Here is a 13675-nt window from a genome sequence, read left to right as displayed (position 1 = left end):
TTATTTAGTCATATCTGCTTTAGCTTCACCATGGCTAGTTTGAATTTTAGCCTCAGCTGTGTGTGAAGCTCTCAGCTCAAAAGAGCAGGACTGTGTATTTGAGGTTGACCTCCTCTTGTGGGATCATTATAAATATGGCACTTATGTAGGTTGCTACCAAAATGCAGTAATGACCAAGAATGACATTTCTCATCCTGCAAAATTTCACTCGGGCACACAAGACTGTCTCTGCAGACCTGGAAGTGTTTTTTCCAGAAGCATTGCTCAGGATGTTTTAAGTGATTTGTAGCCAAGGTATCAGCACATATGATCTGGGTGATGTCCTTGGACTAATCCATCCTTTAAGCATCCTAGTTTCCAGATCCTATTAATTTTCTGTTAAAACCTGTAGGGGCATCCACAAGGGAAGTTCAGCACCAAGAGTGGAAGACTAAATGAGGCTAATGTTGTAACATCTGACTGTGTTTCTTCTGAATTACAGAACAAATCAGATTAAGGGTATCTCATTTTCCCAGGACAAGTTAGCTGCCCTATAGTTGTCCAACCCCATCAAATACACTACCAAAATGTATTTCCTTCAACCCATGCATTTTTGCCATTTTAAAATTGACTGAGGCTAATCAGAGGATGAACACTTAATTTCAGCCCTTTTGTTAGATCTGCTGTTCTTGCTGTTTATCAAAGCAGTTCCTGAAGGGGCAGACAGGAAGGTGCAGAACAGTGGTGGTTCTGCTGCACCCTTCCCTGTGCTCTCCTGCCTGCATCTCACGGACATCAACAGGCATGGCTCAGGCAGCACCTGCTTTTGTGACTCTGCTGGATGCTTCTTCTGTGGCCATCTATTTTTTGAAAACAAAACAGGTATTTTGCTTTGGAAACTAAAGTGTAACTCTCCAAGGCTGGCTTTTTTTGAAGAATGGATTCAGACAGAAATGGTCTTTCTAAATTATAGGTTTAAAATTACCCTACCATTATACAACAGCTTGGCACTTCTCCAGAAAACTGAAGACGTTTGGAACCTTTTCCACTGAAATAATAATTGCCCAATGAAAACAGGATTTGGGGAAACATAAACTGACATCAAGCTACTCCTTTTTGCTATAAATTATATTGACTCTGCACTATTGCAAAATTGCTTTTGATGATTTGACCATGGAAGAATGTAGTGCAAGACTCTTATTACCACACTCCCATGTGCAGGGAAATTGCAATGCATCCACACAAATCTGAGCTAAGATGAGACTTTCCACTGACTTCAAACAACTCTGCCTTTTGTGCTCAGAGTTGCACAGGCCACTATTAAAATACCTTTAAATACCAGGTGTTTCCTTTGTGTACCAGGATGGAAGTCTCTTTTTTCTTCAACCAGATTTTCAGTATTTGGTTTGTTTACTCCAAGCTGCCATGAAGGTATTGAAGGACAGGAATTAAAAGCTTCTGAGTCTGAAGCTGAAAAAGAAATAGTTACTTGTATGAAATATCATTTTCCCCGTAAAACTCCCTGTTTCAGGGTATTGTGAAGTTTACTAGTGTAGTGGAAATAATTTAGGAAGTTTTTAAGATCTAGATCAGCAAATGTGTGTGTGTGTGTAAATAGATAAACAGATGTACAGAGGTTTGGAAGAACAGGCTTAATGCCCAGTGGATCCTCTTTGTGAGCACTGAAGTGCCCAAGTGTATCGAAAAAACAAACTTTCCCATGGACTGTGAGCATTTTCTTTGTTTGGCTCAGTTTGCCTACCTACTTTATACTACAGCGTGGAAAGGCTTATATTTTCCTCTGTGTGAGAGAGTAAAAGATAGATGTTAGTCAGAGAGCCTGTCCAGCTGGTAAAAGTGAACTGTCGGGTTGACAACATATGAATGGAGTTACCTTGGAGATGCAACAGAAGACCAACAACTAGATGTTGAGGTTTTAATGAATGCCTGCTAAGCGAGGCAGAATGTGTGAAAACAGCTTGGCTGGTCCTTGAAACAAAGAGCTGGGGTGCTGGAGGAACTCACAGAGGAGCAGGAATGGTGTGAGGCCACACCTGAGGTTGTTTGGGAACTGAGCTCAGGGGAACTATTCAGAAACATTTTTTCTGTGCTTGTTGTTTGCAGTCACTCGGGAAACCATTGGCAGGACCATGAGAAGGGGCAGCCTTAGAGTGTTGAATTGTGGCTGATAATGGCATCAATAGCCTGCTGCAAGCATTCACAGAGGGAAAAAAAAAAATCACTAAATGACAAGAGTAAGGGATTTTTGGCTTATATAACCCCAAACAGCCCAACTTACTAATAAGAGTTAATATACAGCCTTCTTCTAAACTGAATTCTCTGTCTAGTCCCTACTTATAGCATAAACTCCCTTATGCATCTTAGACTGACTTCAAGTAAGTTTGAGATGCTTGTGGATCAGTAAAGCAAAGGTTTTCTGTGTGTCTTTAGTGACAGGATGTCACTTTTAGTACCATTGAATCAGCTAAGATAGAGGGAAGATGGCTGGCGTGTATAGATGTGTAGATTCTGAACATCTGTAGCTGCCACATTATTTACTGAGGTATGTATTTTGTGATTACATCCAGTGGGGCAAAGGGCTCACTTCTAAACTGGAGTTCCTTTCCACCTTCTGCAAATGCACATAAAGGCTTGGTTGGATTGAGGTCTTCAGAGGCAGGATAACTCCTTCTGTGGAAGGAATGCATGGGGCCAGAAGTGTTGTTTGGGGTGGATTTTTCTCAGTCCTTTAGTTGGTCATCGATTTTATTCATGCCCCTTCTGAAATGGGTTCCTTGGGCTTTGGTTGGTGGGCCAGCAGGAGTACTCTATTGCTGTAGTTTTGAACCTGACTTTTCCTGGAGGGGTTTGCTGGTCATAAGGCCAGCACTGGTCTCAAGTGGGCTCCAAGAGACTGGTCTTTTCCACAATGGTGCAGTGAATTAGCCTCTTTATACAGTCACCTTGTAGTATACCTATTTCTGGTTAAAAAACTTGGAATATGGGTTTTGTTAGCTTTTTTTAATAATCACTTCCTATCCCTCTACCTTGAGGATAATTTTTCCCCTCCCCATAGTTGCATAGTTTTTTTTTTTTGCAGTGTCTTCAGGAAAGCCTGTGTTTTGTGACTTTGAGAAACATGCTGTCTGCTCTGCTATAACCTATAATATTTGTTAGGCTTTGCAGCCCAGGTTGCTACTGACTCCTGTCAAGGAAAACTACTCAGACATATGACAACAGGGAGGTTTTTTCCTCTGTCAGGTATGGAAGGGGGCGGAGTGGGACTCCCTGGCTTCTGTCCCCATTCAGATCATACTCTGCTAGGTCAGGCAGTGTTGAAGCTGGAACCCATGTTCATGTCCTTGTGCCATTAGGTTGCCATCTGACCATACCACGTTAAGTGCAGAAGCCACTGACGCTCGCTTTGTCACTGGCTTGGGTGGACGTAAGGACTCCCATTACAGAAAGGTCTAGCAGGTTAATTTGGCTTGCTAATGAGTGCCATCAAAGAAGCAGCATCAACACCAAAGTGATTTCCATGGAAACTCAGGGAAAGGTTTGAAAAATATTTTGCCTCATGAGGGGTTAATTGAAAATGTTTGCATATAACAGCATGGAATGCCTAAAGTTATAGGTGCTTGATTGTCTGTGCCAGCGGGAGGAATAGTGTTTGCTGTATCCATGTGTTTTCCTGAGTGGATGAGAGCATTCATGCCAGCAGGGATTTCAGCCCTGTGGGAGAAAGGCTGAAGGGTGTCTGCCTGTCTGGCCATCAGTATGCTGGAGACTTACTCAGAAAATGGGACTTGACAGATACACTCTGCTGCACAAAACCAAACAGCATTAATGGGGTTGCCAAATTTAACTTGCAGCCATCGTCTGAACTGTTTCTCATTAGCTGTCCCAGCTGTGTCACTGCTGCTGACGGGAACTGGCCTCCACAACCTGCTCTGTAAACACTTTCCAGAGCTCAGCTTGGACAATGATTATGACTGTGCTGCTGTGAGTTTCCTGGATTGGATCTGGGTCTGTCTGTAGGAAAGGATTACAAAACAGAAGGCTCATATCATCACGATTTGTTTATGGCGGTTTTGGGAAACTCCAGAGCAGCGCTACAGCTTGGATCTTTCCATTGAAGCCTGAAGATTTTCTGTAGAGAACCTGTCTGCTCTGCTCTGCAGTAGCACTGATCTTAGTCCAGAAACTATTTGGGTATTTTTGGCTGCACTGTGGAGAAATTCATTCAGTCTAATGGCATTTCAAAGAGGAAAAACAAAAGTATCTAAGAGCCTGAGGTTTGAGAAGTTGGCTGTTGCACACTGGGTGGAATTCTGAATGGAAAAAGAACTTGTATTTCTGCTATGCAGAGCTAGTTGTCCAGAACTATGGCGCTACCTCGTGTCAATTAAAAATGCAGGATGGCTGCTACTAAATGCTCATATTCAGTTGCATTTCAGAGGTTTGAGATTGTCTGTAAACCCAGACAGAAATAAACGTGTATGCTGAACTGTTTTGAATTATATTCCATTAGCAATATTAGCTATCTATTTTGCAAGTGCTTTAGATAATTTTTATAATATGATAAAAAAGCCACACTGTATTAAGTCAGAGGGGTTGTAAGACAGTGAAATGAACATTGGTTTAGGGTGAGTACAGGAGATGACCAGGCAGCTGAACATGCCAGTGTAGAGCACTGCTGAAGGAGGTTGTAGTGTTTTCTTGTAGCTGTCTCTTGAGCCCATAATTGTAGGAGAGGAAATCTAAAAGTAAAAGAAATACAAGAAGAATAAGCTTGAATGTTCTTCTGTCTCCTGAATCCAGTATGTAATTCACCCAAGCCTATACTGGAAAGGTGTTACACATATCTAAAAGGAGCTTGTTAATACTCATCATCTTACCAAGACCGTGGTAGCAACATCTGAGGGCACTGAGCTCCATCCTGAATCCTTCCCTGCTTGCCTGTGTGCTGTGGGCAGGCTAGCAGGGAGAGTGCCTGCTAGGCTTTGGTCAGCACAGCTACCTGTGGAAGGTAGGGAGCTCAGTCTATGAATCTCTTCAACAACACTGTAAAATCTGATTTCTCCTGGCACTGAGTTTGTTGTACGCTTTGCTTTTTTGTTTGGCTGCTGGAAATCCTGAGAGTAAATGGGGCATCAGGCACTTGATACTGTTGTTGTCACTCAGGAGAGATTTGCTTACTAGTGGTGGCTTATTTACTTAATTAAATTCAAATGGTTGTTTTAGATGCTGAAACTGTTTAACCCTGTGTTTTGTGAAATTCCATTGATGCAACAGTCTATGCTTATGAAAAGCTGAAAGTGTGAGAAATATGGTAAATCTTGCAAAGAGCCTCTTGTCCTTCCTGTCAGGTTATTTGAGGTCAGAGTGGTGAATCGTGGTAATGTGCAAGGAGCCGCAGTATTCTCTTCTGTTCTCCATATGGAGATGGCCAGTGTGGGTCCCACGGGGAGGATGACTGGAGTGCTGTTGTTTGCCAGGTTGTGTTTGCATGAAGTGCTGAGGGAAGGACCTAATGCAAAACCCTTGACCAGACTGGTGTCCCTTTGCAGAGATGCACTTGATGCTGCCAGCGTGCTTTATAATCAAGTTGATGAAGGTGTTCACCGACTGGTGATGCTGTCAAACAAGCGCATCCAGGAACTGGAGCTGGTGATGGAGTTTGAGAAAGTGGAAGAGTGTTTTAAGGAGGTAAGGTCTACCTGTCAGTTCCAGTGACTGCTGCCCTCTGACTGTGTGTTCCACAGCAGGTACTGGACCTGTTGATTTGTTGTGTGAAGGTGTACAGTGATGCTTGATGTTTAAAAAGAACAACTGAACATAAGAATTAGAGATAGAGTTTCAGCAGTGCTGAGAATCAAGCCACTTACTTCTCTGGTATTTCTTGGTGCCAGGTGAAGGTGCCCTCATGTCTCTCTAGGTGTGGATCAGTCAAACCCCATAAAGATCTGTGAAGTGGCTGTTAGTTAAGCAGTACACTTGGAGATTGGGTGTCTTTTTGGACCCTCTCTTCAGAGACTGTTGATGAGGCATTCTTCATACTTTCACCTAGAGAAGCAGAGAGCGATGACCACAAGCTGATAATAAGTCTGTGTGTCTCCTTTGGGCTGTAGCTCCTGCAGGGTTTGCTGACATCCTGTTCCTGAATATTCCTGCCCTACACTGGCTGCCCATTCCTGTCATGTACTCTGTTGTTTAGATTCTTGTAATGTTCTCAGGTCCCTGATATCTGGTAAGTCCAGGCACACTCCTTCCCCTATGGGTGCAGCCCCAGGCACACTAGGTTTGCCTTTGGGTGCAGTCCTCTATATAGGCTCCAGCAAGGGAACAGCATCTTGTCCTTAGCCCAAGAGCTATGCTCAGCCTCCCACCCCCTGTGCTTCTGTGGGACCTTCAACTTTCCTTCATTTAGTGCTTGTTGAAACTCTTGACAGACATGGGATAACTGAAGCAAACAGGCATTGGCTTTCAGAAAGACCTTTGAAACCTGTATCCATGTTGATAGAGGACCTCAAAAAGTCATAAAGCAGCTCAGATCTGAGCATCCTACAGGAGCTGATCAGTCCTTTCAGTGTTGCAGATCCCAGATGTTCCATATTGCAGATCCCTAAGCCTAAACTCAAGATTGAGATTATGGAATGGCATGATCTCTTGTGTTGTAACTCATCAAGAGTGAGAAGTTGATGTGTCCTTAAAAATCACTATTAGGATCAGTTTCACCATTGTTCTTCTGGGATTCTGGGCTTCTTCTCCTCTAGTAGGAACTGGATTTGCAAAGGAGGCTGTAGCCTGCCTAGTGTTTTCACAGGCCAAGGTGGATCTGGGAGTTTTAATGATTTCCCATTTGGAGGTAGACACTTGGACGCCATGCAGGATGTGTTCAGGACAAGAAGTGTGTTGCAAGAACCTGGTAGAGACTCTTGTTAAACACACAGATTCCTAATACCAAACTGAAATGTAAAATGCACAAAAGCAAGCACTGCAACCTGTTTCTACTTTAAGCTGAGTTTTTTTTTTATTTGTTGAATTGAATAACGCTCAACTTCTCCTGGCTTACTTTGCTTGTAGATCACCAATGATGGCTGCAGCTACTCCTGCTGTTAAGCCTTCCTGGGACCTCTAGGCAGTAACAGTGTGCCCCTCTGTGGTACTGAGAACCCATCATCATCTCTTCCTCTTGCCACTGAGCTTGCTCCTTGTAACCTTCTCACAATCCACAAAACTAGGAGTTTGTCCTTGACTATGGGGTTGAGTTGGGATATGGATTCAGGTAACATAGGAAAACAGGATGTGTGGGCGTTAGGAAGCACTTAGGCTGTCCCTTCCCCCAGGTGCACCTTTGCCTGGAGCATTGCAGACAAGTTTACCAGCCTGTTTTTAAAACCTGGTGATGATGGAGATGCTGTGTTATCCTGCTTGGCCTCCTATGACTGCTTTGCTCTAAGGATGCTCTTGTTAGTCAGTTCTCTACCCCTCTTTGAGGATATGGTCTTTTAATTGCAGCAATAGCTGGACTTGAGTGAGGAACATGTAGTTGCTGCTCAGCTTTGTGGAGAGCTGTCTTCAGAAAACCAGTAGCTGAGAGTCCCAGAGAACCATGAAACATTGCAGATGGGGAGAATCCATCAATACATTCACACTGACATAGTTCATGTCCCGCTAGTCAGAAAAGGGAGGTGTAGGAAATCGGGCAGCAAGGAGATTTGATCCTGTCTGGGGGTAACAATAATAGGAGTGAGTGTCAGGCTGATCTGCAGGTTGCAGAGCTTGCTTTAGACCAATGGCTCACCCAAAACAGAGCCCAAGCAGCCACTTGCCCTGTTTATGCCTAAGGCTAGTGAGCAATAGCAGGCAGAGCTTTTCAATTACTCTGTAACCCTAAGTGGAAAAACTCTTAGCAGGAGGCTCAGACTGAAATGCTGGAATGGGGGCAAGAAGTCTACACACATTCTTTCCAGTAATGAGATGACCAGCATTATGAGAGCAGTTCCTTCTCTTTCCACATAAAGGCCTATATTGGTGAGTAGCAGGTGACTAACAAGCAAGGCTTATCCCTTTTCTTCTAGGTCAGCAGTTGGATTGAGAATGTTGGCAGTATACGGCTAAAGGAAACTATCAACCTGGATGATTCTTTGGAGATGCTGCTTCAAGCGCAAAAGCAGTTCAAGGAGTTTGATCTTGTTGCCAGTGTAAGTGCTGTTGGATTGGAAAATTATGTTCTCCAGTGTCTGAGTTGGTAGCATGTCTGTCTTGTATGTGCTCAGCCAAACACATGATGTTAAGAGGGTTCATCACCAAAGTGTGTCATTCCATTTTGCTACATAGTATCCCTGCTCTCCTTTTTGCAGACAAAGCCACTAGCTCAGCACTTAGTACATGGAATTTGCCAGTCTTGGGGAAAATAACTACTGGAATGAAAGATGGATTTTTTGTTCCCTCTTTGATGTGCTTGTGACACTGCCTTTTTTTCAATCCTCATTGAGTCATGGTCTTGCTGTATAGGCCTTTGCAAGCTGCTGTGTGATGAGTGTAAATTGTAAGAGATCAGGCTCCAGAATTCTACTGTAAACAAGGACCCCCCCTGCTTATATGATTTGAACCTTAAAAACCAGTTTAATTAGCCCTAGCTGTTAATGGCCTAGAAGACTACTTATTGTTGATTCCGGGTCTCTATCCTCATAAGCAATTCCTTTTTGTTTTCAGGAATATTGCAAAAGGGGACAGGAAGCATTAAAGAAGATGAATCAATGGGAAGACTTTTCCTTTGTGGATGTGCATTCTTACAGGGTAAAGCTGCAGACCTACGAAGATCAGCTGGAGGAGTTCTGCACCCAGCTGGATGAAACGAGGCACCGAGTCTGTGAAACAGTCAGGCTGTATGAATTCTTTGACAAGGTAAGACAAGCCTTCTGCTGCACAGAGGACAGTATAAGTAGTCCACTTGGACTCAGTCCATTGCTAGATTATTTATGAACGGTGTGAAGTATAGTATTTGCTCCATCAGGTAGTTGGATCTATAACCTTCAGCAGTCCCCTCATGCTCATGTATCTGCAGTGATTTTTTTCAAGTCAGTATGTGGGACGAAGGGTGGGTGTGTCTTCCAGAAAATGTCCACATCTGTTAAGCATAGAGGTTTTTTGCTCTCTGAGCTGGAGCTTTGTAACCCCTTTCATGGCCACAGTGGACAGAAGATTATGGCAGTGCTGGCTTTTATGACAAGGGCCAAGAAATGGGCTGATTGTGTCCAGTCTTGGCCACCATGCCAGGGTATGCTGCCTGCATTTTCTTGCTATATCCTTACACACTGGCAAATTCAGCCTGTTGACCCATCAGGAGTAGCGCCCTGCTCTTCAGTCCTAAATACAGTCCAGCTCCTCCCATGTGGAGGCCTGTGTGAGGAAAGGGAGCACCAGAATGGAGAGCTAGGAAATGTGGCTGAGAGAATGAGGGATCCCTGGATTATCATAGGATCTGGGAAGCAAGAGGAGAGGATGTGTGTGGTGACTGTTCTGAGTGCCTCACCTTCTCACCTGTTTGGTTTAGTGCAAATGCACCCATTAAGCAGATCTGCAGTTGGATTTGGTGTTTAATTTCTAAAGTTGCAGATGAATAAGAAGTAGGATTTTCTAAGTGCATTTTAAAATGCAACTTTGGCAAGAACAGAAGGCCAGGGAGCCTGTGCTCCATTTATTCCACACTTGTACAAACACTGGGTTTTGAAATTCTCAAATTCCAGAAAGAATAGACTCTACAAATTAAGCTGTACTAGATGTAGCACTTTGTTGCTGTCTCTGAGCTGCCTTAGCAGCCAAAGGGCTTAGGAGGAGGGAGGAAATTCAGCTAAATGTGAAAACATGGAACACCATCCTGTGTAAGGCAGAAAAGTGAAGAAGGCAGCCCAGAACACTGCTGTCTGGGCATTGAGGATTGAGTTTGTTTGGTGATGGTCTGCAGGTCTGCTCTGGCTCATCTCTGCAGTTTGCTTTGCAGGTGGGGGACCCTCTTGCTGTGGAAATGTGTAATTTTTTTTTCACCCAATGGAAAGAGAAGTACCTCCCATGCCATAGGAGAATGGATCAAACCTGTGCTTTTCTATCTCACTGAACAGAGATGTTCAGGGGCTGCTCTGGTACTTGAACACCCCTTGCCATCATGGAAGGGGGATCATGGAAGGGATCCTGGAAAGGGTTTTATCATGTTTCTTCTGATAAATTGAGGCACATAAGTACCAAGCCTTGCTTGGCATATTGACAATTCTGCAGCCAAGCCAAACATTGGTCATACGTGAACTCTTTCAGCCAGAGGTGGAAGTCTCTGGAACTCAAATGTGGACTGTAGCTCATGATCATAGAACCATATAGCGGTTTGATCTTGAAGGGATTTTAAAGGACTCATCCTGTTCCAACTTCCATGCTACAGGCAAGGATGCTACCCACTAGACCAGGTTGCTACAAGCACCCAGCCTGGCCTTGAACACTTACAGGGATGGGGCAACCACAGTTTCTCTGGATAACCTGTGCCAGGGCCTCACTACCCTCCCAGGGAAGAATTCCTTCCTAATATCCAATCTAATTCTGCCCTCTGTCAGTTTGAAGCTATTTCCTTTTGTTGTTTCACTCCATGCCCTTGTCCGAAGTCCCTCTCCAGCTCTCCTGGAGGCCCTTTCAGGTTCTGCAAGGTGTTCTAAGGTCTTCCTAAATCTTCCAGGTTGCTCAATGCTCTGTTCAGGCATGGAAATTACATTGTGCTGGTAGCTCTTGGGCTGCCAGGATAGTTGGACATGACTCTAGCTGTGTGTTCCTGCACAGCTTCAAAGCCTTTTCAGAGCCTGGGTCATTTCTGGGGACACAAATGCTACATAGACCCCAATAGTAGCCCATTGATTTTCTGAGGGCGTTGCAGCTTCTTTTTGGTGGATGAAAACTCCAGGATGCAGTCCTTGGCAGCAGCCCTCTTGGTTGTGCCTTTCATGCTGCACAGCCCCAGTGCAAACAAAATGATAAAGGCACTGTGTATTTGACACTACTTTGTGTGGAGGAGAGGAAGGTGGCCCAGGGAGGGAGGAGGATTTTGATCTCACTGGTTTCAGTAGAGCTATAAACAATTATGGCAGTGTAAATACACCCTATGTGTATTGTGAATCAGTGGCCAACCGAAACCAGGAGTGTAGGGGGATACATCCTGCAGCTGTAGGATCAGTGCATAAATCGCTGCATAGCATAAAAGTTCTTTCAGTGCCTAAAAGTTTGATCTTGATCTCCAGAATGCTTTCTGCCTTCCCAAAGTGAAGTCAGTGGTGTGGTCTGGGAGGTGGGGGATAAGCAGAAGATTTTATCTAAACTCATTTCACTGTCTTCTGATACTGAGCTGGTTTTGACCTTCCTGCAGTGATCTTGTCAGTGCCTAACTCCCTTCTCTCTTCCCTAATGTCTGAGGGGATATTTGCAGCAGGAGTCTACAGTAAGCAGTGTCCTTGATTTTCCTTCTCGTAAAGAGCCTGCAGAGTGCCAAACCCCAGAATTAGGGGAAGATGCCCAAGGATGCATAATCAATGTACACTATGGTAATGAGCTGGCAAGCTCAGATCTCCAAACATCTCAACATGTGCCAAGGGAGTGGAATGCCCACCATGGGGATCATGGTGTTCATCCCTCACGTACATCGCTGCCTGTTGGGAATGGGTGGCTCTGCTATGCTGGCCCTCCTGCATGTGGTGGCCCAGTGTTTTGTAGGGTGCTGCCTGTGGCTGCCAGACAGGCTGTGGGACAGGACAGCATAACCTATCAAGACACTGTACTGTGTTTTTTCACTGCTTGGCAGTTCCTGAAGGTCTGTCGGAGCTCCTTGCAATGAGGCAAGCTGAGCTGGGCCAGACCACAGGGAGCTTGCACATGGGCTGGCAGGGCTCCCTTCCCAAAGATGTGACTGGTGCCAAGCTGGATGTTTCCATTTGTTCCCACTTCCTTTGTGGCAGGGGCCCTTGGTGCCTGACAGGGGGTGGATGATGACTGGGCTGAGGCAGGAGGAGCAGTGAAGGAAGCTGCTTTCCCCACCTCTCAGTGTGGGCTGGAGGATTGTTTTTCAGTACCACAAATTCAATGTGGGCATATTCGGGGACTTGCCATCTCCCTGTGGCTTCAAGCCTGGTTTGGCCACTGTCCCTTGTTTACTCAGTTCCAAGACTGTGTTGGGATCTGGCACCGTGCAGTTTTGGGGTAAAACTGGGCAGCTGAACAAGCAAAGGTATGTATGATGCACCAAAAGCATTGATGTCTGTTTTATTCTGGGGTTCCTGCAAGGACAGTCCCCAGTGTCCTTTTCTCCTCTCTCTATCCTGGCTTCACAGTAACACTGCCGTAGGTACACCATCAAGACCAGGAGCAGCTCCAGCAAGTCTTCCTCTCCTTGTTTATCTCATTAGCCTTCATATTTTTTCCTTCCTCAAGCTGTGTCTGGGTGAATTATTTCCCAGAACCTTCTTATACCCATGCTCTTGACTGTACCATAGGTGAAGTGCAGGTTACCTGGACTGCAGCTTTGAAGTGGCCCATGTGAGAGCCATGCACCCTGTCATGACTGAGCACCTTACTTGCAGCAGCATGTCCAGTGAGCCAGAGCACACAGGATGATCTCTGCCATGTGTGGGATGACAACCAGTCGTGCTGAAGGTCCGGAGTGAAGGTGCATGATTCTTGCTGGCACAAGTGGAAGAAAGCACTGACCCAACCAGAATGGGCAGCGTCCCATTGCAGGGTCAGCACCTGCGTACCCTGTGGCTGTTTGGTGATACCCAGAGCTGAACTGCCTGTATCATTACAGGAGGGCCTGAGGCAGCTCCAGGGGCTTTTTCCTGCTTCTCAGGATGTTGTGCAAGATGGTGCCTCATTGGTGCTCGGGGAAAGTGTGGTTGTTGCCCTGCCATAGCTTCTGAGTCTCTTGCAGCTTGAGCCCTTGCCTTATGTTTGCTTCCTGAGGGAAGCTGTTCAGCTTCAGTTCCCACTGCTCAGGATTGATGGGGCAAGACAGGTTGTGAAATGGCAGGGTTTTTCATAGTGGGATTTCTTGATGCTGTGTTCCACAAAAGGTTCCTTCAGTGATGTTCTCTGTCTGCCTCCCTTGGATCTTTTCTCTCAAAGGACCCCTGACCATCAGCCTCTGCTGATTCTTGTTCCTCAGTTGTCTGTCTTTTTTCTGCTGCACACAAGGAGCTGCTGCTTCTGACCTCTGCTTGGAGTGGGCAGAATATTGCCCAACCCCTCTCCATCTGTGCTTCCATCTCCAGGAATCGGTTACCTGTGCTCATAGGTGGATCTGCCCCCACAGTGGGTTCTCCTGTGCTCTGCTCCTCAGCCACTTTGTTCTTTGTGGCTTAGAAAACAAAGCCTTTGGCAAGTGAAGGAGGTGCCTGCCCTTCCTGGGGGAGGGCCAGCTGGCCTGCATTTGATTATGGCAGTGCCTCCTCATCCCTCCCCATTGTCCTTGCTGCTGTAGGAATGCCAGCCTTTTTGCGCTCCATCCCGTGAGCAAGTGTTGCTGCTCTGGGGCCCAAAGAGGGGCTGGGGCCCTTCTTTCCATCGCTCTCGCCTCTCTGCACATCTCCATGCACCTTTCCCTGCAAGTCGCAATCGCTCCATCCCGGCTCCGGCAGCAGAAGGACACGGCAAACCCTCTTGTAAG

The 13675-nt window shown here is 45.5% G+C and overlaps 1 protein-coding gene across 1 annotated transcript in view; it reads left to right on the top strand.

The window, feature by feature from the left end:
* Positions 1-13675, top strand: part of PLEKHG4 (pleckstrin homology and RhoGEF domain containing G4) — an 81320-nt gene that overhangs the window by 49118 nt on the left and 18527 nt on the right. The window contains exons 11-13 of the mRNA XM_062499907.1: positions 5550-5688; positions 8064-8186; positions 8701-8892. Of these exons, the coding sequence (XP_062355891.1) occupies positions 5550-5688; positions 8064-8186; positions 8701-8892 (454 nt within the window). The remainder of the gene's footprint in view (positions 1-5549; positions 5689-8063; positions 8187-8700; positions 8893-13675) is intronic.

The sequence above is a fragment of the Cinclus cinclus genome, chromosome 11 (assembly GCF_963662255.1).
Source record: "Cinclus cinclus chromosome 11, bCinCin1.1, whole genome shotgun sequence".
NCBI lineage: Eukaryota > Metazoa > Chordata > Aves > Passeriformes > Cinclidae > Cinclus > Cinclus cinclus.
This window is presented reverse-complemented; position numbering and strand designations above follow the sequence as displayed.